The sequence below is a fragment of the Caretta caretta genome, chromosome 1 (assembly GCF_965140235.1).
Source record: "Caretta caretta isolate rCarCar2 chromosome 1, rCarCar1.hap1, whole genome shotgun sequence".
Taxonomy (NCBI): Eukaryota; Metazoa; Chordata; order Testudines; family Cheloniidae; genus Caretta; species Caretta caretta.
The window spans coordinates 201,960,468-201,985,880 of NC_134206.1; the positions used below are offsets into that span (position 1 = coordinate 201,960,468).

The following is a 25,413-nucleotide window of genomic DNA, read 5'->3' on the forward strand; positions in this document are numbered from 1 at the left end:
CCTAAGTGCAGGACCCTGCACGTATCCTTATTGAACCTCATCAGATTTCTTTTGGCCCAATCCTCCAATTTGTCTAGGTCCCTCTGTATCCTATCCCTGCCCTCCAGCGTATCTACCACTCCTCCCAGTTTAGTATCATCCGCAAATTTGCTGAGAGTGCAATCCACACCATCCTCCAGATCATTTATGAAGATATTGAACAAAACCGGCCCCAGGACTGACCCCTGGGGCACTCCACTTGACACCGGCTGCCAACTAGACATGGTGCCATTGATCACTACCCGTTGAGCCTGACAATCTAGCCAACTTTCTACCCACCTTATAGTGCATTCATCCAGCCCATACTTCTTTAACTTGCTGACAAGAATACTGTGGGAGACCGTGTCAAAAGCTTTGCTAAAGTCAAGAAACAATACATCCACTGCTTTCCCTTCATCCACAGAACCAGTAATCTCATCATAGAAGGCGATTAGATTAGTCAGGCATGACCTTCCCTTGGTGAATCCATGCTGACTGTTCCTATCACTTTCCTCTCATGTAAGTGCTTCAGGATTGATTCTTTGAGGACCTGCTCCATGATTTTTCCGGGGACTGAGGTGAGGCTGATTGGCCTGTAGTTCCCAGGATCCTCCTTCTTCCCTTTTTTAAAGATGGGCACTACATTAGCCTTTTTCCAGTCATCTGGGACTTCCCCCGTTCGCCACGAGTTTTCAAAGATAATGGCCAATGGCTCTGCAATCACAGCCGCCAATTCACATGAGGAACAGGAGCTGTGTATCTCAATATGTTGTTTAAAATGTTAATAAAAGCATATTACAGGATGTGCTTAGTATACAAATGTCAAATACTTATAGCTTTGAAGTTTTAAAAACTATTTGATCTAAAATTAAAAAAAAATTGAAGCTTTTTATTAGTGGAAAAATAAGGTTTTCCTTTCAATGTTGACTCAGAAATCGCACAAAAAATTTTAAATTAATATCACTTTTGAGATGAGATCCATCATGTGAATGATCAGCCCAACCATGACTAATGTAACCAGTGCAATCCTAAAATGTGGCATGTCTGGACTGCATAATTGTGCTCATTCCAGTGGAGTGGAAATCTGTTTGGTTCCTTATCTTTACCCCAGCTGTTTCTGGTTGCCAGGTCTCTGTGTATACAGTGTTGCTGATATATTTTTTCCATTGGAGTGGAAATCAATTTCTCATTTGTTTGGTATGCCCTGTTCTTGTCAGTTTGGCTTCTTCAGAGTTCATTGGTCTGGCATGTATTATTTTGGGTTCCTTGTTCTGCTGTTAGGAGTTAAAGGGATTTGAGCCGAGGCATTGTTTGAAAAGAGAGGAATTAGATTTTGAGTGTCTTCCCAACTATCTAATTTGTAGATGAGGGATTAGGTGGTTTATTTTTTTTAATTTATCTAATTTTGTGCAGCAAACCTTACAGGAAACCTTATAATGCAATGGGTCTAATTCCGTGTTGTCCAGCACAGTCTGTTGTCATTTACATTGGTGCAAAGTGTTGCAAATACTACCAAGTCCAAGTGGTAGCATTTTATATTCACTTTGCACTGGTGTGAATGAACACATAAAGTAGAGGGTACCAGAGAACCAGGCATGCTGTCTCCAGTTGGAATCAGGACATTTGAGGTGATGGGTTTAGCTAGGTTTTGGTTATACAATAACTTTTTCATGTAATCTGTTCAGGCCAAAATATTCATGCAATTGCACTCCATATACTTGCCTTACAGGTTTAAAAACTGGAGGACCTAGAATGATACATTAGGCTAGCAATCTAACCTTTCACTTGTAGAATCTTTATTTCAAAGCCTGATCCAGGATGTTAGTAAAATGAGTTTAGGGTCCACACAGGGGGTATGTGCCTCTGACAGATTATCACTACATGGTCCTGCACAGGGCTGGAAGAGCAGGGACTTCTACAAGTGAATATTGAAGAATATGGGCAGAACTGCCTGGAGGATGTTTGCACAGCATCTGCTTCCACTGTTACTAACTTGTACCAGTTTTAACAGGAGTTCATTTTCACAGGCATCAACTCCATATGAGCATTAACAAAAAATAAATCTGTGGCAAAAAAAGGGCTGCAGCTGTGTTTAAAGAGGAATCAGGTTTGAATCCTAACACAGAAAGTGACTTCTGCTTCATGTTCTATCAATCCCTCAAATTAATGACAACACTTAATTTTTCAACAAAGTACCATTACTTGTAACACCAAGTGTTCCAAAGAGTTCAGAGAGACTGCAGGTAAAAATATTTCTCTCCGTTTTCATAGCTGTTTACTTTGTCCCTTTGACTGTACTTTGTGTCTTCATCAGTTTCACGTTTCCCTATACAGCCCGCAAGTCTTACAGGGTTTGTGTGGGTTTATTCACACAGCAATGGGGGAGAAACACTTTTACATGTAATTATACAAACCCAGTAAATTTGTCAGAGATTTGGGGGCAGAAACAATAACTAAAACTACGTCTTACTCTTTAAAAAAAATGATTAGATTTATGAAAGGGACACTATCAATGTAAAATGCTGGTTAGTGGTGATTAATTAAGGATGATATAGACCATTTGAGGATGAGGGTTCGTAACGAGCATAAGTAGTATGAGTTGTTATGCACCAACAAATTTTAGGTAGTTTTTTTTTCTGGGAGATGTTAATAAAATAAAGTATCTGACTCCCTGTAAATCAGCTGGCACCCAGTTGTTCAAAATGGATGTTTATACCAAACTGTATAAAGCTTGCTCTCTGTCTATGAGGACGGTAAATAGGCAGTACAAAAGGCTAGAAGTGGGTTAGGGTTAGATGTTAAAGCTGTCAGAGCTAACATGATACTTGTAAAGCTCACCCAAAGTCTGGACCCTGATGGCATTTACGTGGGCCTCTACCCAGAGTAAATATTGTAAATGTCATTGTGTAGGCTGTAAACACTCCCCGAAGTCCTGGCTCCTTGTAATGTATTTCAACGCAGAAAAATTCTTACCATAGTGAGTAATCACTTTACGGAATTGGTTGGCTAACTAGGCATCTCTGTAAACATAGTCTTGATCTTTGGGTCCACCCTATAATTACAAATGGAAAAGCATATTTTGTAATCAGAACATATCACAGGAAGAGAAGTGCGTGTGTTTATGTATACCTTATTTTAGTCTCCTGTTTGGGATGTAAATAGGATGTTCAACTTTGAATTCAGGACCCCAGAAGTGAAAATGTGATGGTATCATGAAGGTGATTTTTGTTTTGGATCACTTGTCTGCATATCGCAACTGGAAGTTTTGAATGGGACAGATACAGGACTAGAATACTAGCTGGCTGAAAGCATCCTCAGGGGGAGGGCATGGGGGACGGGAAGTTGAGAATAGATTATGAGCTGCCAAGGACACCAGACTCCCTTAAGAGGAACAACACCTCCCCCCCCACCCGCTATCACATCTGAAACCTCAAAGCTCATTCCTGCCTGGTAGCAGAGGGTGAAGGCAAAAGCAAGTAGCCCAGCAGCTAAAGAATGAAACTCTGCAGTGGAGCAGCACTGGGTCTCCATAGAGACAGCAGGAGTGGATGCAGGCGCAGGAGAAAGCATCTCCTCACAGCTCTGTGTTAATGGGGGAGGAGGGTAAGGCAGGTACCAGTGCCCTACCCAGGATTACAGTGTGGGAGCATACCCCCTTACATTCCCTTCATACAGAGACAGATGGTAGGTGAGGAAGATATTTTTTGTTAGGAGCAATATTTTTTTTTCCAAATTACAAAAAAAAAAAAAAAAAGCCAATGAAATATATGTTTTTACAAGTAGTCTCCTGCAGCACTTACACAGCAAACATGGTAGCATCCTGCAAGAGTATGGCAAGCTGAAAACCAAACTGACTAGAAACTGACTACCAACAAAAATGAAAGTGACTTGTCTATTTTCATTGTCCAGTTGAGTGATGTATACAAGGCAAACAGCTGGCCTAGAGTGAATAGTGACAAGTAAATCAATAACATAGTGTTCCTTCTGTTCTAATCCCCTCAGATGGTTCTTGGAGGGCTAGTAATGCATTTAAGAAAGATTTTTAACCTGACAGGGACCATGTTATTGAAGGAGTAAGTGACGCTATTGAAAGGGACTGATTGTCCCCAACTGAGGCTTTCTACCTGGAAAAGTACTGGTGAAAAGATAGTGGATGGGGCTGGTTGGAAGACCAGCTCTGGGCTGTCTCATAATGGTAAATACTGTGCTGTTAGGTTTGTGGGAGTGGGAGAGAAGTGTGGATTAATGTTTGGTAACTGGTTGAGCCACAACAGAGGATCAAGCATAAAAATGTCTTTTTTTACTGTGGGCAGATGATGGGGCCCATCCATTTCCTTAACGTGTTCTCTCTCCATTTCCTTATCAGCCAAGGAGACTGTGCCTGAGAATGACCTGCATGGGAGACTCTTTATTAATAGAGTTTTCAATATCAGCGCAGACAAGATGTTTGAAATGCTTTTCACCAATTCCCATTTTGTGCAGAAATTTCACAACACCAGGAATATAGTAGGTAATATAGTTTCCCCTTTCAGTTCACGTAAAGATTTATGCTAGAAAAAATTACATGCTCAATCTTGGTGAGAGAAGTGTTAATGTAGTTGGAGATGAATAACCAAAATTCAACAGATTCTGCCCATAAAGGGGGAATTAAACCTGCTTTTAAAGATAAGGTTCTGCTTTGAAAATGACTACGTAAGATGGGCCCTTTCCTTCTCTGTGTGTGTCAAGACTCAAAGCTCTGACTGAAGTAATAAGTATTTACGCTTTTACTACTTTTTGCCAAGTCCAGCTCTAGGACAATGAGCTGGAGTCTTTTCTACTTACTACATCAGCATCAGAATTGTTAGTCCTGTCACTGGAACATAGCTAATCAGTTGGACCTGTGCTGCCTCACTGACGACAACAGCTAGCACAAGCGTAACTGAGGGAAGAATGTGAAGGTAATAGGGTTGGCCAGGAGTAATAATGGCAGGATCTTTTTCACATAATCTTTCTTATTCAAAATGAAAAGAGATGTAACTAAACTACCAAGGTGTGTACAAGATTAGATTGATTAACCTCATGGATTTTACTGCTGTAACCTGTGTCTGTCCTCACCCCACACCCTTTTTATTGTTTTAACCCCACCCATTGTGTCCTAGATAATATCAAATCTTAGTTTCTTTAGAGCAGGGACCATATCTTTCTATCTGTGCTGCACTTTGCCTAGCATATTTTTGGTGCTGTAAAATAATAATGGTTATACAAGAGTCAGAAAGAAATGAGCTTGACTTTTAGATATGAGTGTGCAGGACTGTCAGAAAAACAATTTTTATTTATAAACTGAGCATGATTGTTCTGGAGTTATTGAGACAATGAACATAGAAACAATACCCTCTTTATATTCACTTTTCGGAGTAGAACATTCACCGTACACTGTAATATTACAACATTAAAATCAATCACATATTAAATTATTTAAAGTCTCTGCTTTATTGATTAGGGTATTGGCTCAATAGTTTTTTTTTTTTAATCATGTTATACTCAAATAATAGTAAAGTCCATGCAATTTGCACATAGAATAAATCATTGCATACTCCTAAATAACATTCACAGGCTTTAATTTTCTGGGCAAGTAAATTTTATTCATTGGGATCATAGAAACAGAAGATAAAGTCCGAAAGAGAGTAATATTTTTTCAGTGTCCGATTTTAAGGCTAATCAGCAAGAACTATCTCTTTTACTAATGCTAATGAACCTTATAGTCATCCTAGGCAGATAGAACACAGTGTAATTTTTCATTTAAAGCCTTTCTTTAATTTTTCCCATGGTCTATTCTGCTCTTCTAGCATCTAGCGGACATAAAAGTCCAGAAATACTGGCCAGCGCTTCTCTCACTTTTCCCTCTTCTTGTAAATTACCAACCATCTGGATTGGTTCCAGGTGGGCCTTTCCACTGGAAAACTTCTATGTCCAACAGCAAGGAAGGAGTTACAAGCAGAAAGTGACAAGACAGTGTGTGTTGAAGTATTCCTTCCCTCCTCCCCCAGCACACTTCTGAATTCTGACCTCTAAACACTCAGACCCCATTCTCCATTGCCTTACCTTCATGTCCTTGTTTACACCAATTCAGAGTTGGTGTGAAATGGTCTCTGATCAGAGTGATGGTGTTTTGCTGACAGGTGTGAATGATGATGCAAGGTATGCAAGGCAAGGGAGAATCAGGCTCTCTGGCATCCCTCAGTGAGTAACATGAGCTGATTCTACATTGTGTTAAATAGTAAACATACAGGGACTCACGAAGGAGAGGAGCAGACCTTTAACCTGTTCACTCTGAAACCACTTTCAACTAAGTTAAGGATTGAGACCACTCCCTATCAATTGTTGGACGTTAATAATTATACATTTTGTGACTAGATGCTGTATCGACCCCTTGGAATATGGACAGCAGTGGCAATCAGTTGAGGACCCTCACCTACACTATAATGATTAACAATCCGCTCATTGGGAAGTACACAACTGCAACAGAAAAGCAGGTACTGTGTGCATTCACAATGTGTGCCAAAATGAGAGAAACCCTCACTTCAGTATCTGCTACAGTAATGACCACACTGCAGAGTTTAGGACTTTGAATGTGGCTCAGCAGTTAAATGATGATGGTCAGCTGCCCTCCTCATCTTTAATAAACACTTATATAGTGCCTTTCATCTTCAGAGAGGTTAGTAAACCTTACTTCTTCCCCACAATCCTTGCGGGAGTAAGTGTGAGCCTTATTTTATAGACAAGGAAACTAAGACACAGTGAAGTGAAATGACTATTCAGAGGTCACACAGTGAGTTAGAGGCAGAGCCAGGACTAGAACTCAGAAGTTACTTTCCCCCCCACCCCCCCCAGGCCCACGCTGAGAGTTCTAGACCAGTGGTTCTCCTCCTCTTTCATACTAAAACTGTCCTGTCCTGCTGGGAGCTAACTAGGAGCCTTCTCCCATTTGGCAATGTGGGAAGGACAGTGGTTGCCAACCCCCGACCCCTATCTGTGACCATCATGAGTTCTCCACCTGTCTCATTTTCTCAAACTATTTCAGATTCTTTCCCTACTGCCAGTAGCTTTTAGGTGGTAGTTATGCTGGCATGATGAACCCAAAGACTGAATGAAAGAGAACTGAGACAGGGTATTTAAAATGTCTTTTTTCCCCTTCTTTTTTTATGGGTAGACCCTGAATAAACAGAGCCAGAAAGGTCAGTCTTATCGCGTAGATGCAGAGGTGCTGACGCATGATGTCCCATATCATGATTACTTCTACACTGTGAACAGATATTCCATCACCCGCACATGCAATCAGAAATGCAGATTACGGTGAGCCAGAATGGTGTGGAGCAGGTGGGGCGGGAGAGCCATGCTGTATGCACTGAAATATACTTACTAAAAGAGGTGTCTACAGCATGGAAAAGTTGCATTTCTTTGCACAAATTTCTTCCCTTAAAGTGTGGTTCTACTGTGAAAAATATGTAAAAATGGCCCCTTCTCATTCACTGTATGTGTTTCCTGCAAGTATTAGTCAGCTCTGGTGGCTTTTAGTGACAAAAATAAGGTTTTACTCTTCTGCCCTGCACAGCCAACGTAGTTTCAAGAGAATGAGCTGGGTTGTACTCCTCCTCCTTGGGAACTCTCCGTGGAATTGTTTACCAAGTACCAACAAATTACACCTGTGCATGCTCCTGCACAGTTGTTATTGCCAAAGGCATAACTTGAAGCTATTAAATTGCCCAGGTGTAAGTGAAAGTGTAATTTGGCCTGCACCACCTCTACTAGTGGGGATGGTGCTCACTAGAGAGAACCCAGCTTGAATCTCAGATCCCAAGCTGACTTTGCAGACTTGGGAGTCAGGAAAATCATCTTATAAACTGAGCACATTTGATGTGAAAATCACTGAGACAATGAACATGAACCCTCATAATACCATTTTTACAGTCGCTTTTTGGCGCTGAAGCACACTGCGTAAGAGAATAGGTCTAGTAGCAGCTAATGCTCAACACTGCCGTGTGGGAAACCCGGGTTTGATTTTAGGCTGGGATCTCTGGCACTGGGAGTATGAAGGGAAAGGGGTGAACTCTGTGCCTGGGGAAAACTGAATGCCTTGAGCAACCCTCCTAGCTGATGTAAGGGCTTGTCTTCATGTACAGCGCTACAGTAGCGCAGCTGCACCACTTTAGTGAAGACACTACTACACCAGTGGGAGAGCTGCTTCTGTTAGCATAGTTAATTCACCACCCTGAGAGGCAGTAGCTATGTCTGGGAGAAGCTATCCCGTCAACATACGCTGTCTACACAGGGGGTTAGGTTGGTATAACTACTTCACTCAGGGGACCCCTGAGCAATACAATTATACTGATATAGGTCTGTAGTGTAAACCTGGCCTACGAAGCAGCATTGACTGGCTCTGAAGAGAGACTCCTCTGGTCCTTCTCATACAGATGTATGGTGATCATAACGTGTCAAGGGGAGAGGGATATACAAGCAATGCACGTAGAGTGTACGTGTAGGACAATAGCAAATACAGTATGTAACACCATATGTAACACTGAGCTATAATTAAAAAGAACAGGAGTACTTGTGGCACCTTAGAGACTAACAAATTTATTTGAGCATAAGCTTTCGTGGGCTACAGCCCACGTCATCGGATGCATAGAATGGAACATATAGTAGTGACATATATATAGTGACAAAGTTCCTGCTCTACCTTGGTGGGTCTGGCACTTATTGGCGGATTGGCTCACCTTGGAACTTCACGGCAGCCCTCAGCTTGGCTGTTTTTCTGAACCCACAGTCCCGGTCGACTCCTCCTGTGTCTGACTAGGAGTTGGGAGGATATGGGGGGAACCTGGGCCCTCCCTCTACTCCGGGTTCCAGCCCAGGGCCCTGTGGAATACAGCTGTCTAGAGTGCCTCCTTGAACAGCTGTGTGACAGCTACAACTCCCTGGGCTACTTCCCCAAGGCCTCCTCCCAACACCTTCTTTATCCTCCCCATAGGACCTTCCTCCTGGTGTCTGATAATGCTTGTACACCTCAGTCCTCCAACAGTCCGCGTTCTCACTCTCAGCTCCTAGTGCCTCTTGCTCCCAGCTCCTCACACGCACACCACAAACTGAAGTGAGCTCCTTTTTAAAACCCAGGTGCCCTGATTAGCCTGCCTTAATTGATTCTAGCAGCTTCTTGATTGGCTGCAGGTGTTCTAATCAGCTTGTCTTAATTGTCTCCAGAAGGTTCCTGATTGTTCTGGAACCTTCCCTGTTACCTTACTCAGGGAAAAGGGACCTACTTAGCCTGGGGCTAATATATCTGCCTTCTATTACTCTCCTATAGCCATCTGGTCCGACCCTGTCACAATATATATATATTAGTGTGTGTGTATATATGTGTGTGTGTGTGTGTGTATATATATGTGTGTGTGTGTGTATATATATATATACACACACACACAGAGAACATGAAAAGGTGGAAGTAGCCATACCAACTGTAAGAGGCTAATTAAGATGAGCTATTATCAGCAGGAGAAAAAAACTTTTGTAGTGATAATCAAGATGGCCCATTTAGACATTTGACAAGAAGGTGTGAGGATACTTAACATGGGGAAATAGATTCAATATGTGTAATGATCCAGCCACTCCCAGTCTCTATTCAAACCCAGGTTAATGGTATCTAGTTTGCATATTAATTCAAGCTCAGCAGTTTCTCCTTGGAGTCTGTTTTTGAAACTTTTCTGTTGTAAAATTGCCACCTTTAAGTCTGTTACTGAGTGTCCAGAGAGGTTGAAGTGTTCTCCTACTGGTTTTTGAATGTTATAATTCCTGATGTCAGATTTGTATCCATTTATTCTTTTGCGTAGAGACTGTCCGGTTTGGCCAATGTACATGGCAGAGCTGCATTGCTGGCACATGATGGCATATATCACATGAGTAGATGTGCAGGTGAACGAGCCCCTGATGGCGTGGCTAATGTGATTAGGTCCTATGATGGTGTCTCTTGAATAAATATATGGACAGAGTTGGCATTGGGCTTGTTGCAAGGATAGGTTCCTGGGTTAGTGTTTTTGTTACGTGGTTGCTGGAGAGTATTTGCTTCAGGTTGGGGGGCTGTCTGTAAGTGAGGACTGGTCTGTCTCCCAAGATCTGTGAGAGTGAGGGATCATTTTTCAGGATAGGTTGTAGATCCTTGATGATGCATTGGAGAGGTTTTAGTTGGGGGCTGAAGGTGACAGCTAGTGGCGTTCTGTTATTTTCTTCGTTGGGCCTGTCCTGTAGTAGGCGACTTCTGGGTACTCTTCTGGCTCTGTCAATCTGTTTTTTCACTTCAGCAGGTGGGTATTGTAGTTTTAAGAATGCTTGATAGAGATCTTATAGGTGTTTGTCTCTGTCTGAGGGATTGGAGCAAATGCAGTTGTATCTTAAAGCTTTGCTGTAGACAATGGATCGTGTGGTGTATCCTGGATGGAAGCTGGGGGCATGTAGGTAACTATAGCGGTCAGTAGGTTTCCGGTATAGGGTAGTGTTTATGTGACCATTGCTTATTAGCACAGTAGTGTCCAGGAGCTATAATTAGAGCTGGTAGACCATCAGCCTTAGCCTGGACCAGTCCACTCAAGTGATCCACTTCCTGGACACTACGGTGCTAATAAGCGATGGTCACATAAACACTACCCTATACCGGAAACCTACTGACCGCTATTCCTACCTACATGCCTCCAGCTTTCACCCAGACCACACCACACGATCCATAGTCTACAGCCAAGCTCTACGATACAACCGCATTTGCTCCAACCCCTCAGACAGAGACAAACACCTACAAGATCTCTATCAAGCATTCTTACAACTGCAATACCCACCTGCTGAAGTGAAGAAACAAATTGACAGAGCCAAAAGAGTACCCAGAAGTCACCTACTACAGGACAGGCCCAACAAAGATAATAACAGAACGCTACTAGCCGTCACCTTCAGCCCCCAACTAAAACCTCTCCAACGCATCATCAAGGATCTACAGCCTATCCTGAAGAACGACCCATCACTCTCACAAATCTTGGGAGACAGGCCAGTCCTTGCCTACAGACAACCCCCCCAACCTGAAGCAAATACTAACCAGCAACCACACCCCACGCAACAGAACCACTAACCCAGGAACCTATCCTTGCAACAAGGCCCGTTGCCAACTGTGCCCACATATCTATTCAGGGGACACCATCATAGGGCCTAATCACATCAGCCACACTATCAGAGGCTCGTTCACCTGCACATCTACCAATGTGATATATGCCATCATGTGCCAGCAATGCCCCTCTGCCATGTACATTGGTCAAACTGGACAGTCTCTACATAAAAGAATAAATGGACACAAATCAGACGTCAAGAATTATAACATTCAAAAACCAGTTGGAGAACACTTCAATCTCTCTGGTCACTCAATTACAGACCTAAAGGTCACAATGTTACAACAAAAAGACTTCAAAAACAGACTTCAACGAGAGACTGCTGAATTGGAATTAATTTGCAAACTGGATACAATTAATTTAGGCTTGAATAGAGACTGGGAGTGGATGTGTCATTACACAAAGCAAAACTATTTCCCCATGTTTATCCCCCCCTCCGCCACCCCCCACTGCTCCTCAGACGTTCTTGTTAACTGCTGGCAATGGCCCACCTTGATTATCACTACAAAAGGTTTTCTTCCCCTCCCGCCCCCCCCCCCCCCCCCCGCTCTCCTGCTGGTAATAGCTCATCTTAAGTGATCGCTCTCCTTACAATGTGTATGACAACACCCATTTTTTCATGTTCTGTATGTATATAAATCTCCTCACTGTATTTTCCACTGAATGCATCCGATGAAGTGAGCTGTAGCTCATGAAAGCTTATGCTCAAATAAATTGGTTAGTCTCTAAGGTGCCACTAGTACTCCTTTTCTTTTTGCCAATACAGACTAACACGGCTGCTACTCTGAAACATTTCTGATACAGTTTCTTCTGTTGGAAAATGCTTTCATCAAACCAGAAACTTCCCAAGGGAACGTGTTAATTGCAACAAAAATCTGTTTAAAACAACTGGGGGAGAGAAAAGCATTTTGACAAGGTCAAAGACATTACATTTTGACATTTTCAGAATGGAACATTTTAACTTTTTTTTTTGTTTTTTGAAATTTATTTAAAATTATATAAAAACAGTCAAAGTCAAAATGAAACATTACAAATTACCTGAAAAGGATTTTTTTTCCCCTGACATTTATTTTGTGAGATATAAACATCTGTTTTTATTCTTATTGGGAACTAAAGCAAATTTTGAAATGTGGAATGTCCTGTGAAATGGAAATTCAAGTTCCCACAGAACTCTAGCTGCAATGCAGTTTATAGTTTTTCTCTACCCATGTCTAATCCCTACCTGTTCAGTGTGAGTGCTGCCACCTGACAAAGTCTTGACTATTTATAATAGTGACTGTTTTGGATTATGGACAACCACTAACTTTACCATTGATCACTCACTTTATCATTCCATTCTGTGCTGTGGCAGGCTTTCCACAGATGTGAAATACAAAAAGCAGCCATGGGGCCTCATCAAGTCTCTGATTGAGAAGAACACCTGGAGCGGGATAGAGGAGAATTTCAAACAACTTGGTGAGGATTTGCTTTTCGTAGTAACAGGGTGAAATCTTTTTTGTGGATGGATCTGGTAAATTTTAGTGGTCATGAAACTGATTCTACAAGAAATAAATTTACAAAGTGTGAGATTCTCTTCATGTGTCCTTCAAGTCAGAGGATCCCCTAGGTCGGGGTGAGCAAACTTTTTGGCCTGAAGGCCATATCTGGGTGGGGAAATTGCATGCAGGGCCATGAATGTAGGGCTGAGGCAGGGGGTTGGGGTGCAGGAGCGAATGTGGTGTGGGAGGGGGTGCGGTGAGCAGGAAGGGGCTCAGGGCAAGGGGTTGAGGCAGAGGAGGGGTCCGGGGTGTATGAGGGGGCTCAGGGCAGGGGGTTGGGGTGCAGGAGGGGTGTGGGGTGTGGCAGGGGGTTGAGGTGCATGCACGGGGCTCAGGATAGGGAGTTGGAGTTCGGGGTGCGGGCTCTGGCCCGGTGCCGCTTATCTGGAGCGGCTCCAGGGTGGCAGCAGCATGCACCAGGGCCAGGGCAGGCTCCCTGCCTGCCCCAGCCCCACTTCAGGAAGCGGCCGGCACTACGTCCCTGTGGCCCCTGGGGGATGGGAGGGTAGAGGGCTCCCCCTGCTGCCCTTGCCTGTGGGTACCTCCCCTGAAGCTCCCATTGGCCATGGTTCCCCGTGCCCGGGCAATGGTGTTATACCAATAAAATAAAAACTAGCAGGATCTTATTAAAGGGGAAAAGACAAAATGCCACATTTATTGTGAATATAGAAAGAATCATAGTAAGTAGTTAGTTATAGCTATAACATTCCATTCAATCTCCTATTTATTCACACATTCATTCATACACACACACACACACACAGGTTCTGCAAGGTTGTTATCATAGTTACCAGCCTTAGAATTGCTCATGCCAAGCCACTGGCCAGGTGGCCTGGACATGAGGAAGGAGCAGGGCCTTGTCAGATGCTCATCTGATGCTTCTGGAAGATGGTTTGCAGAATCAGACCCCAAAGTTCTCACTTTCTAGAGTCCATTTTTATAGGAATTTATTCCTATGGCAGTCTATGGGAATTGCTTCATCATGCTGTTGCTGAATCAATCAGCAGATGGCACATTCCTGACGGCTCCGTGCTGCTAGATGTTATCTTGTTCTTTGGTTCTCCCATCCTTGAGGCTGTTGGGTGGATTCCAGTCTGCCCTCCGGGGGTCCTCTGGTTATTTCCACTTGACGCCTTCTTCAGCCGATGTACACTGGATTCTTAGGCTGGCACCTCCCTGATCATTCAGTTATTATCCACACCAGTCAACCATCCACATACATCCTCTATCTCTATTTTAATCACAATTGTTAACAAAGTGAGATGAATACAACAAAAGGGCGGGGAGTCTCTGGGTGCTGTTTCTGTTGTTACAGAGTATTGCTTTGAGTCTCTCTCTGTGTGCGTCCGATGAAGTGAGCTGTAGCTCACGAAAGCTCATGCTCAAATAAATTGGTTAGTCTCTAAGGTGCCACAAGTCCTCCTTTTCTTTTTGCGAATACAGACTAACACGGCTGTTACTCTGAAATCTGTGTGAGCAGTTGTTGTTACAAATAATTGCTTTGAGAACTGTCTCTGTCTTAGAACGTACTAACACAATTAGCAGCTTGCAAGTTTCACAAAGAGAGGGAGAGAAACAGTACCAAAAACCAAGAGACCTCTTAATTAGTAATACCCTGGAATTTAAACTATGGGGAATCAAACTTATTTGTGATTTTAATACAGAACTTCTTTAATATGATCCAACAACGGGAGCTTCAGGGGGAGGTACCCACAGACAAGGGCAGTGTGCACAGACCTCTGGCCCCCTCTCCCAGGGGCTGCAGGGATGTGGTGCCAGGGCCCACAGTGCCATGGGGGTGGCAATCCCATGGGCCAGATCCAAAGCCCGCGGGCTGTAGTTTGCCCACCCCTGCCCTAGGTCAATATATTGCTAACTCTGGGGTGCCACTGTATTGTGCTTCCAGTATGTTATCAAAGGGCTCCTACAAACATTTTCCACTTAGCAATCAATAGTCTTGTGTCCAGGGGATTGGGGTCAGCTCCCAAGGAGGAGGTGTGAGGATACAAAAAAAAAAAAATCCATTAATTTGATTTCCCATTTAAATCAAAGTGCTTCCTTGGTTGTAGCTATGAGAAAGAAAGCAACAGCGCTTGGCAAATACATTGAGCTGTACTGTGCTGGAAAAGTATACATTTCATACCTGTAAAGTACTGAGTGTAATGATGGTAGTACAAGTCGATGGTACAGTTTAAGGAATCTCTCTTATGTATCATATATATATTTTCTAGAAGACAACAGCCTCTATTGATTTGTTTGCCTTGCCTGTTGTTTTCTCTATCATAGCCAGATAATGTGAGCTTTCCATTTGAAAAGCAAAGGGAAAAATAAATACTTATTTTCAACTGTAGAATCAGATCTGCTAATGGAAGAATATGCAATAACCCAATCTATAGAAGATCCTGGGAAACTTATTGCCCTAAGAAGACGACGACGGAATTTACACCGGAATATGGCAGAGCTGCTTCCTAAGCGTTCTTCACAGCACTCTTCTGGGGACATTGGATTAGAGTCCCAGGGCAACGTAGTAGGTGGGTATAGCAGCAGTTAGAGAGGGTGTTTTAATTAGTAAAACAGAACAAATGTGATGCCACTATGTGTATTTGTTAGACCCAGTTAGATAAAGACAGCTGGATTAATAGTTTATGTTTATTTTACATTATTAAAGCTTAGATATACAGGATCTGGAGCATGTCTGATCCTCTTTGCAGTGACAAGCATCTGCTGAACTCAAGTCCAATCTATAATGTATTCTGCTCCAAGGTAACTCTAAACACAGCACAAAGCTTGCATGGGAAAAGCAATGCAACCTGATTTTAAGAACTTGCACAAAATCCCAAAGCATTTAATTTTTGGACTTTGACTAAACAGGTAACTGAATGCAGTCCTTGAAACAGTTACAATTTTACAGTTGCCCCCTGGACTCATCATCCCAAATGATCATCTTGTTTTGTATTTTTAATTAAACTGACTTCTTTGTCAATCTTCTGGCTGCTTCAGTCGTTTCTGGGGCACTGAAGCTCATCTAGCATTATTGCCCCTTCCTGCCACTAGACGTGACAGATTGACTCGCCATGGCGTACAGTAACTACTTTGAAAGAGAAAAGGAACATCTGTGCAATAATGAGTGCCAGAGAACTCTGACTTATATGAAACAACTTAAATTGTAACCACTGAACGGAGAACACAGACCTTAAACCAGGAAAAAAGCCCTTGAGAATACCAGAGTAAACTTGGGTTAGTAGCAGATGTAACTGTGTTAATTCCCACATTCCTAATCTGCCACCATTGCTCCAGCTTTCCAGGTGAGTGCTTTTGTCTCCGTGCATGTTGCAGCCTTAATGTATGTCCCTTTGCCAGGCCAGGAAATCTGAATGTTAGGAACTATTGTAAAAGATCAGATAACTTACACAATTCTAGGTTAACCAGTCGGTAGTGGTGGGTGACACCTTTTAGTTTGAGAGAAAATGTACACTTCATCCTGCCCTATGCCAATATCAAATTCCCAAAGGTGTCCAATGGGGAATGGTTTTGCAGTCAGCTGAATTTAAAGTGTTTTCTGCAGGATGATAATTACTGAAACCAGGTTGACTTTTGGTTCGATAGACAAGAAAAGAAACTGGAATGGTCATTGGTACGCAGCATTGGCCATGTGACCAGAATGGTCACTGGTATGCAGCATTGGCAATGTGATCAGGTAGGCATATGGAAGTGAGTACCCACTGGGAGCTGCTTTGTCTAAGGCTGTCCACATAGCAGAGCTGCGGTTGTGCTGCTGTAGAGTAGACACTTGCTACAGTTACAGAAGGGTTTTTTTGGTCGTTACAGTAAATCCACCCACTCAAGAGGCAGTAGCTAGGTCGATAGAAAAATTCTTATGCTGACCTAGCGATGTCTGCATCAAGGTTTAGTGTAGCTTAACTGTGTTTCTGAAGGGCATGAATTTTTCACACCCCTGAGCAACGTAGCTAGGTCAATCTAAGTTTTAAGTGTAGAACAAGCCTAACTCAGGAACATACTTCACACCACTGCTTTGCATTAGCATAAGAGATGGACATATAAACTTGATTCCTCCATTGGGATGGACAGAGAAATAGTTTCTGTTATGTGCATAAATGGGCATCCCAGACTGCACACAGCTGGTGTGACTGTCCATCGGGGCTGCCATCTAATCCACCACTTGCTGTGCACTGTAGACTCCTCTTTAGGAGAATTAATGTTGCGCATTTCTAACCTGATCTTTTCCATTCCCTACAGGAAGGAAAAGGGATGCTGCAAGGAAGACCACAGCCATCATTGTGATAATGAGCATCTTGTAAGTACTCACTGAGGTTAAACCACAATTTGACTGATGTCTGAGAGCTAATCGTATTTACACCTATATGGGAGCAGAAAAAGACGATTCATGCAGCCTGTGGTATATGGGCCCCAAGTGAGGTCAACTTCAGTGGTCTTCAGAGTAGAACCCTTTGTTACTCATCATTTTCTTAGATTGTAAGGGGACTCTCTCTTTCTTTGTGTTTACATGGCACTAGCACAGTCGGGTCCTAATCAGGGCTGGCCTGAGGGGCAGGCGATCAGGGTGGTCACCGTGCATCCTGGCATCCAGGGGAATGGGAGGAAGACTCCAGGGGAGGAGCTCAATTACTGCGTTGTATGTAGAATGAAAAATGTGCGTGGTTGAACTAGTCAGTGCTGCTGCTAGTTCATGATTGTTCACGCAGTACATTTTCTAGTATTCATCCACTCTAGTTTTAAAAATGCCAAAGGGTGAGACTTCCACCACTTCCTTTGAAAGACTGTTTCACAGCCTAATACATCCCACTCAGATGCTCTTGATACCTTAAAGTCCTGCATGAAGCTTTCTCAGGTTCTTTCCTGAGAGTTTGTTCAGATAGGATAGAACATTATTCATTCTGGCCATCATGGCCCAAGTAACACTGCAGAAGCAAAATGATAGCAATGATTAAACCAGTCTGATTTTCTTTACACAGTTTGCTGCTCTTGGTTTTGCTGAATGTGACTCTCTTCCTTAAACTATCAAAGATAGAGCGTGCAGCTCAGTCATTTTACCGGGTCCACCTTCAGGATGAGAAGTCTTTAAAGTGAGTGAATTCCTCATCTTCATCCAGATATAAGAACCTGATAACTTGGATTGGACTCATAACAAGCAGATTTCAGGAGGCAAATCTTTAAATACTTTTGTAACCTGTAGCCCTTTTACAGTTGACACTGCTGTCCAGCAAATGGCTTCACATTGCACCACTGGCTTTCTTCCTCTCCAAGATATTTTAGAATTAGCCTGCCCTTTTTCTGCTGTTTTTCTCCATCTTGTCTCATGGAGATCTACACAGAATTGTAGCCTCCTCATTTCTGCTGATCCCTGCAAGGTACAAATATCTCAAAGTTCATGTCCCGCTCACTTTTTAAAAGGATGAAGTACCAGTTTTGGAGTGTGATGTAATTTAACATTTTTGCACTTCTGTTGTGCTTTACATCTTCCAACACTGTGAACATGTTATCCAATTAAATGCATTACAACATTTGCAAATGGACTTGATATTCTCAATAACTAGGTTTGTGTATCTGACTTGAAGGAGACAATTTGGGAAGCGGTGTCTCTATATTTAAAGGATTTTAGTGTGAGGGCTGATATGTTCATGACTTTGACACCTTTGGCTACCCCGCTTCTATTTGTTTAATGCAGACCTTGATACCTGTCTTGCTTCACCTCTGTTGGACATAGCATTGAAAGACAGAGTTTCAAAATCTAACCTAATCTTTAGCAGGGACAGAGAATGGCAGTCCTTCTAATTTTCTGCTAGGACAGACCTTTGCAACATAAGACTGGCAAAAGAACTAGATCACTTTAACTTTCCTTCAGATGAAAGATTTTACTCCTGTTTAGAAGCCTGAGGAATTCAGTTTGTTAATTACAATGCATGTTTCCTCTTAGTGTCCAGTGTATAAAAATGCACTAAGGCAACATCTCTAAGAAAGTGGTAACATAGTTTCAAATGTAACTGTACACAGTCTGAATGCGGTCCTGGCTTGAAAAGTGCTAAAGAGTGCAGGTAGAGACCAGTGCTTGCTGGGTATGGATGTACAGATGTTTATTCCATGGTATTGATGATTCTCATCATGTTCCCTTTTCAGCTTAGTCCCTGACATGGTGTCCAGAGAGGATATCCCTCAGCGTGACAAGGAACAGGTCCAGCAGGTGAAGGGGGTGCTGCAAGACTCTATTGCAATGCTTGAACAGGTAGGCTTCCTTCCCACACATGCTTTTGTCGCTTCTGAGGTAGCTGTGAGGAAACAAAAAAATAGAGGTCATTTTTCAAAAGTTTTAAAATCCCCTTTAAAAAATGTCTTGCTCTATGAAATAAATGAGCCGGTCTGCGGCTACCTGTCTTCAGGAAGAACAAAGCTGCAGCAGGATGTGTAAGAAAGTGGCAATATTTTCAGGCCTTGCCCCTTTTCTTTTGCTGGGCTTCATTTGTCTTTCTGTACAAATTGCCTGTTTCCTGAGCACTCCGTATTTCTGTTTGCCTAGAGCAGAAGAAGAAATAGAAAAAACATTGATTTGATATATTCATTGCACTTTGAAGAATCATAAAAATTAGAAGCGGAGAACACCTATTAAATAATTTAGTCCCTCCTCCTGCCAGTGCTGGATTCTGCCCTAGAGTGCATGCCCCATTGGTTTGCCTAGTTCAGCTTCCTATGACCGGGTTTCAACACTATTTTTAGGAGACTGTTCCACAGCCTGGTAAATCTAACAAATAGCAAATCTTCATTGTCTAAATTTTCCTTTAATTTTTTTTCTCCCATAATGTATAGTTCTGCTTCTTTGGATCACCCTGTGCTAAGGCAGAAATCATATTTGCCAGGATAGCTAACTCTGGGAGTCCAGGAGCTTGAGGCATATCATACTAAAATGCTTAAAAAGGGAACGTAGGCAGGTAGATTTGAGTTTGCTTCTATGCTAGTATGGCCTAGCGATAAAGTCCTGGCAGGAAGACTCATACAGCCACTGGATTTCAAGTTGTTTCCAAATGAAAGGTGTTTGTAAGAAGAGTGGGACTTGGATACACAGTGGAAAATTTCATGCTGTGAGGATTCAGAGTAACAGCCGTGTTAGTCTGTATTCGCAAAAAGAAAAGGAGTACTTGTGGCACCTTAGAGACTAACCAATTTATTTGAGCATGAGAGTGAATTTGTGTGGGGGGGTGGAGGGTGAGAAAACCTGGATTTGTGCTGGAAATGGCCCAACCTGATGATCACTTTAGATAAGCTATTACCAGCAGGACAGTGGGGTGGGAGGAGGTATTGTTTCATATTCTCTGTGTGTATATAAAGTCTGCTGCAGTTTCCACGGTATGCATCCGATGAAGTGAGCTGTAGCTCACGAAAGCTCATGCTCAAATAAATTGGTTAGTCTCTAAGGTGCCACAAGTACTCCTTTTCTTTATGCTGTGAGGAGTTATCTGCCTACCTCAAGATAATTGGATTCAGATTGGATTGGCTGCCTTTCTGAGAGCAATCAATGCAGGAGTGGAGACAAACAAGAAGTCTTCTCAGGCTGAAACTCAGCCTGTTTTGCTAAGTGAAGTTCTAGGATGCCCCGGGGGCTTTGAACTGCACATCCTAGTGGAAGAATATTTGGTCCGCTTGTTGGTGGGAGACCATCAGGCAGGAAAGGCACCAGCATCTCACAAACTGGTGATTTACGCCCACACTTAAGAACCCCCTCTTGATACGGATAATCCTTTCCAATGACATCTTTGTTTCTAACTTTGCTCCCTTGTTTTGGTGAAAGTTGTGGTGAGGCAGCCCTAGTGTTACCTGGAGACCACAGACTTCCTTGACCACTGTCAGTTTCATTTTAAGCTTGAATAGAGTACAGAGACTGTGTTGGTCTTGCTGGAAGATGATCATAAATGAAGCCATTGGCTGTAAGCTTGTTTGGGAATGGTTTCAAACACTGTTAAAAGCCACAGTGTGGCCAGGACCTCAGATACAGTTGTGAAAAAGGCTAATATAATTTTGAGGTGTAGACACAGGAGTTTTGTGTGTAAGACACAGGAGGTAATTGTTCTGCTCTATTCATCACTGGTGAGGCCTAAGCTGGAGTACTCTGTCCAGTTCTGGGTGCTACACTTTAAGAAAGAGTCCATAGGAGAACAACAAAAATGATAAAAGGTTTAGAACACATGATCTATTAGGAAACGTTAAATATACTTAGTTTTTTTGTTTTGTTTTGAGTCTTGAAAAAAGAAACCCAAAGGGGGACCTTATAACAGTCTTCAAATATGCTATGGGCTGTTATAAAGAGGACAGGAATCAATTGTTCTCCATATCCACTGAAGGTTAGGCAAGAAGTAATGGACTTAACCTGCAGCAAGGGAAATTTTGGTTAGATATTAGGGAAAGCTTTCAAACTATAAAGGGTAGTTAAGCTCTATAGTAGGCTTCCAAGGGAAGTTATGGAATCCCCATCATTGGAGGTTTTAAGAACAGGTTGGACAAACACCTGTCAGGGATGGTCTAGGTTTACCTGGTCCTACCTCTGAGCAGGGGATGGACTTGATGACCTCTCAAGGTCCCTTCCAGTCATACGTTTCTATGATTCTGTGATCTCCCCCTTGCGATGGACAAAGATCAAGTGTCCATGCTGATCCTTTTACATCTATCAAATACCTTTGATGTTGGTTATGAGGTGGCTTTGGTGCATTTGTGAACCCATGAAAAGCTAAGATAGGATTACTTTTGAATGGCTCCATTCTCTTCTTTCTGAGAGAACTGGGCAATTGCTCAATTTGCTCTGAGGATTTTTTTTTGTGTAGCGTGCCACAGGCTTTTAAGTGGTCATCCCTCTTGCTCTACATATATGTAAGATGGCAACAGGCGAAGATGAGCTGGCTTCACCTGCAATGGCATCAGTGTGCAGATATTTGGCTCTGTCTCCATTTCAGTTTTTATTTTAAAAACTCCACATTTTAAAAATATCTGATAAGGGAGTTTGAGAGAGAGCAGATATTTGTGGGATCATTCCTTTCATCCTTCTTCCTTTCCAGGCTCCTCCAGTTGCATAACACTGTGGTTTTCAAACTTTCTCCATACCATGACCCTATATTATAACAGGAAAAGTTTGGGGACCTGCCCCACTTCCATCTAGCTATAAAAACAAGGAGGGTGCAGATGCATTTCTGACTTCTGGATTGAGAAGCCATGGCTTAGCAAATGAAAGATTGCAAAATTGGTTGATTTCATTTTTTAAAACTTTTTAGCCTATTAACGTTTTTAACTTATTTTTTTTCTTCTCTTTCTGACTCCGACTCTCCTATTTTCCTAACTTCCTACCATTCTGACAGTAGTTAATTCCAAATAGCTAAAATGGTATTTTTAAAGAACATAGAAAATTAAATATTGAACTATATTGAGTGAGAATTTAACCACATTTCCTATCTTAAAAAAAAAAATCACTCACCACTTTTTTCCTGTGCAAGTCATGGTACACTTTAGATTGCTATAATATTGTGCCCTTTCTGAGTGCTGGCAGTTTTCTGCATTCATCCTTGTCCTCAGAGCACACTGAAGGCATCATGCCTCTATTATAGTGCACATCTTGTTGGGGTGTTCCTTTCAGTATTTGCCATATGCAGCAACTATGTTAAAAATGGCAATGTAATGGTTTCTTTCTTGCAATGTAGCCAGTGCAGCATAGTCTAGCAGGGTAACAGAATTTAGGACAGCTCTGTAACTATGTAGAAATGACAGTCTATGCTGTGTACTGTGCTTGCCTAGCAGCTGTAATATAAATCCCTGGAAAAATCATGGAGCAGGTCCTCAAGGAATCAATTCTGAAGCACTTAGAGGAGAGGAAAGTGATCAGGAACAGTCAGCATGGATTCACCAAGGGCAAGTCATGCCTGACTATTCTAATTGCCTTCTATGACGAGATAAGTGGCTCTGTGGATGAGGGGAAAGCAGTGGACATGTTATTCCTTGACTTTAGCAAAGCTTTTGATATGGTGTCCCACAGTATTCTTGCCAGCACATTAAAAGAAGTATGGGCTGGATGAATGGACTATAAGGTGGATAGAAAGCTGGCTAGATCATCGGGCTCAATGGATAGTGATCAACAGGTCCATGTCTAGTTGGCAGCTGGTATCAAACCGAGGGTCGATCCTGAGGCCAGTTTTGTTCATATCTTCATTAAAGATCTGGAGGATGGTATGGATTGCACCCTCAGCAAGTTTGCAGATAACACTAAACTGGGAGGAGAGGATTGGGCCAAAAGAAATCTGATGAGGCTCAACAAGGACAAGTGCAGAGTCCTGCACTTAGGACGGAAGAATCCCATGCACCGCTACAGACTTGGAACCGAGTGGATAGGAAGCAGTTCTGCAGAAAAGGACCTAGGGGTTACAGTGGACGAAAAACTGGATATGAGTCAACAGTGTGCCCTTGTTGCCAAGAAGGCTAACGGCATTTTGGGCTGTATAGGTAGGAGCATTGCCAGCGGATTGAGGGACGTGATCATTCCCCTCTATTCGGCATTGGTGAGGCCTCATCTGGAGTACTGTGTCCAGTTTTGGGCCCCATGCTACAAGAAGGATGTGGAAAAATTGGAAAGCGTCCAGTGGAGGGCAACAAAAATGATTAGGGGGCTGAAGCACATGACTTATGAGGAGAGGCTGAGAGAACTGGGATTATTTAGTCTGCAGAAAAGAAGAGTGAGGGGGGATTTGATAGCTGCTTTCAGTTACCTGAAAGGGGGTTCCATGGAGGATGGATCTCGACTGTTCTCAGCAGTACCAGATGACAGAATGAGGAGTAATGGTCTCAAGTTGCAGTGGGGGAGGTTTAGGTTGGCTATTAGGAAAAACTCTTTCATTAGGAGGGTGGTGAAGCACTGGAATGGGTTACCTAGGAAGGTGGTGGAACCTCCTTCCTTAGAGGTTTTTAAGGTCAGGCTTGACAAAGCTCTGGCTGGGATGATTTAGTTGGGGATTGGTCCTGCTTTGAGCAGGGGGTTGGACTAGATGACCTCCTGAGGTCTCTTCCAACCCTGATATTCTGTGATTCTACGGTTGATTCTAAATGGTTTACTGCAAACTACTGTTAATATGAAAGGGTGGGAGGGAATTATTCTGAATGTAAAAATAAAACATTTACATCTCATCCTTGCAGCAGCATAATTTATATACTTTTGGGGGCTGGGGGTTGTATCTCCACAGCTGAAGAGCTCCCTTTCTATGCTTCAGAGAAGCTTTGATCACCTGAACAAGACCAAGAGTGATGAGACTGAGAGTTAACATTACCAACACCCACAACTCAAGATGTCATGAGAATGAAGATGCTGCATATCTGTTTGGGGGTGGGGGTTTTGACATTCTGTTGCCTCAGAGCTTTTTACTATTTTTTGTTCAGCAGCTCCTGGTGCAGCTAATACAGACCTCTGGATAAAACAGGGCAGGTTCTGAGGTCCTGTAACTCTGAGAATCTCTACCCACCACCCCCATACATCTGGTTTTCTTGTGAACAAGCCAGAGGTGTGAATGAGTGAGAACATTATACTGTACTGTGTAACTGTGATGTGCAAATTACAGAGAAGTGCAACCTCAGCACAGCAATGACTGTATCTAATGAAAACTGAACTCTTTTATATTGATTTGAAGAATCAGTGGCACTAAGCTACAGCGGGGGCAGGACGGGGGATGTTCTGTAAAGAAATAACAGCAGGCAGTGATTTCACATATCCAGGATATTCATATGCTCCTTCATAGACATACATATTGTGTAAAACAAGTCAGCAGTTTGAAATACCCATATTTATTTTTTTAAGATTGCATTTTTTTGTTTCACTCAAAATGAAAGAGCTCCATGTTTAATCTCTTATTAAATTGTTCTGCACACTGATGGGCTCTGCTAATTCCTCCCCCCCACCCCACCACACCACATCTGTTCAGCTTGCCTAATGAAATTTCGGCACTCCAAAAGAAATTGTTCCTTCAATCCTTGGTGTGATACCCAGAAATGATAACAGACCATTGGGAAATGGCCAGATTAGAAACCAAAATTGAGGGGGCCCTTATATTGGTTGGGGGAAGCCCTGTTAGCAACTTCCTAAAAAACCTAAACCAGGGTTAACCATGGCTGCTGCTACAACATTGCCAACTCTACATTACAGAAACTGGCATGTTTAATCATGCTTGAAAAACATGCTTGTACCCCAGCTGTGTTATGGTTTTCATGTCTTTGTGGACAGCAAAACAACACATTAAATAGGTGAGGGAAGTGTATTTTAACCCTCAAAGGTAGTTCCCTGCTGTGATTGTCATGGTTTTGGTTTTATGTTCATACAAGCACGAAGAAACTATATTATAACATGGCTGGGTTACAGGTATGTGAAAATTGGCTGTTTTGTTGTGGAGGAAGGGCCACAATTTCCCTGGCCAGTGTATGCAGTGCATCACTGTGCTACAAACCCATTTACTGACCAGTGTATGTTGTATTTTGGAGTTCCTTTCAAACAGGACTATAGCCTGCAAAAACTAGCGTCCTGTTTACACTACAATTATGAACTGTGTCAGGGGACCTGGTTATAATTGTCCCTGACCCAGTCTATTTTCCAGTGTAGATGGAATGCTGAGTGTTTTATAAGCAGCCTA

General features: G+C 42.6%; 1 protein-coding gene across 6 annotated transcripts in view; it reads left to right on the plus strand.

Annotated features, from left to right (window-relative positions):
• Nucleotides 1-24,661, plus strand: part of GRAMD1C (GRAM domain containing 1C) — an 87,225-nt gene extending 62,564 nt beyond the window's left edge. For 5 of the 6 annotated variants that reach the window (XM_048817891.2, XM_075118807.1, XM_048817900.2 and 2 more), the window contains 9 exons: nt 4,385-4,528; nt 6,415-6,533; nt 7,211-7,353; nt 12,550-12,653; nt 15,088-15,267; nt 16,994-17,051; nt 17,731-17,841; nt 18,893-18,998; nt 23,980-24,661. In XM_048817891.2, the coding sequence (XP_048673848.2) occupies nt 4,385-4,528; nt 6,415-6,533; nt 7,211-7,353; nt 12,550-12,653; nt 15,088-15,267; nt 16,994-17,051; nt 17,731-17,841; nt 18,893-18,998; nt 23,980-24,057 (1,043 nt within the window). In that variant the 3' untranslated portion in view covers nt 24,058-24,661. The remainder of the gene's footprint in view (nt 1-4,384; nt 4,529-6,414; nt 6,534-7,210; nt 7,354-12,549; nt 12,654-15,087; nt 15,268-16,993; nt 17,052-17,730; nt 17,842-18,892; nt 18,999-23,979) is intronic. The other variant, XM_048817908.2, reaches the window with a different exon arrangement.
• Nucleotides 24,662-25,413: the final 752 nt, after the last annotated feature.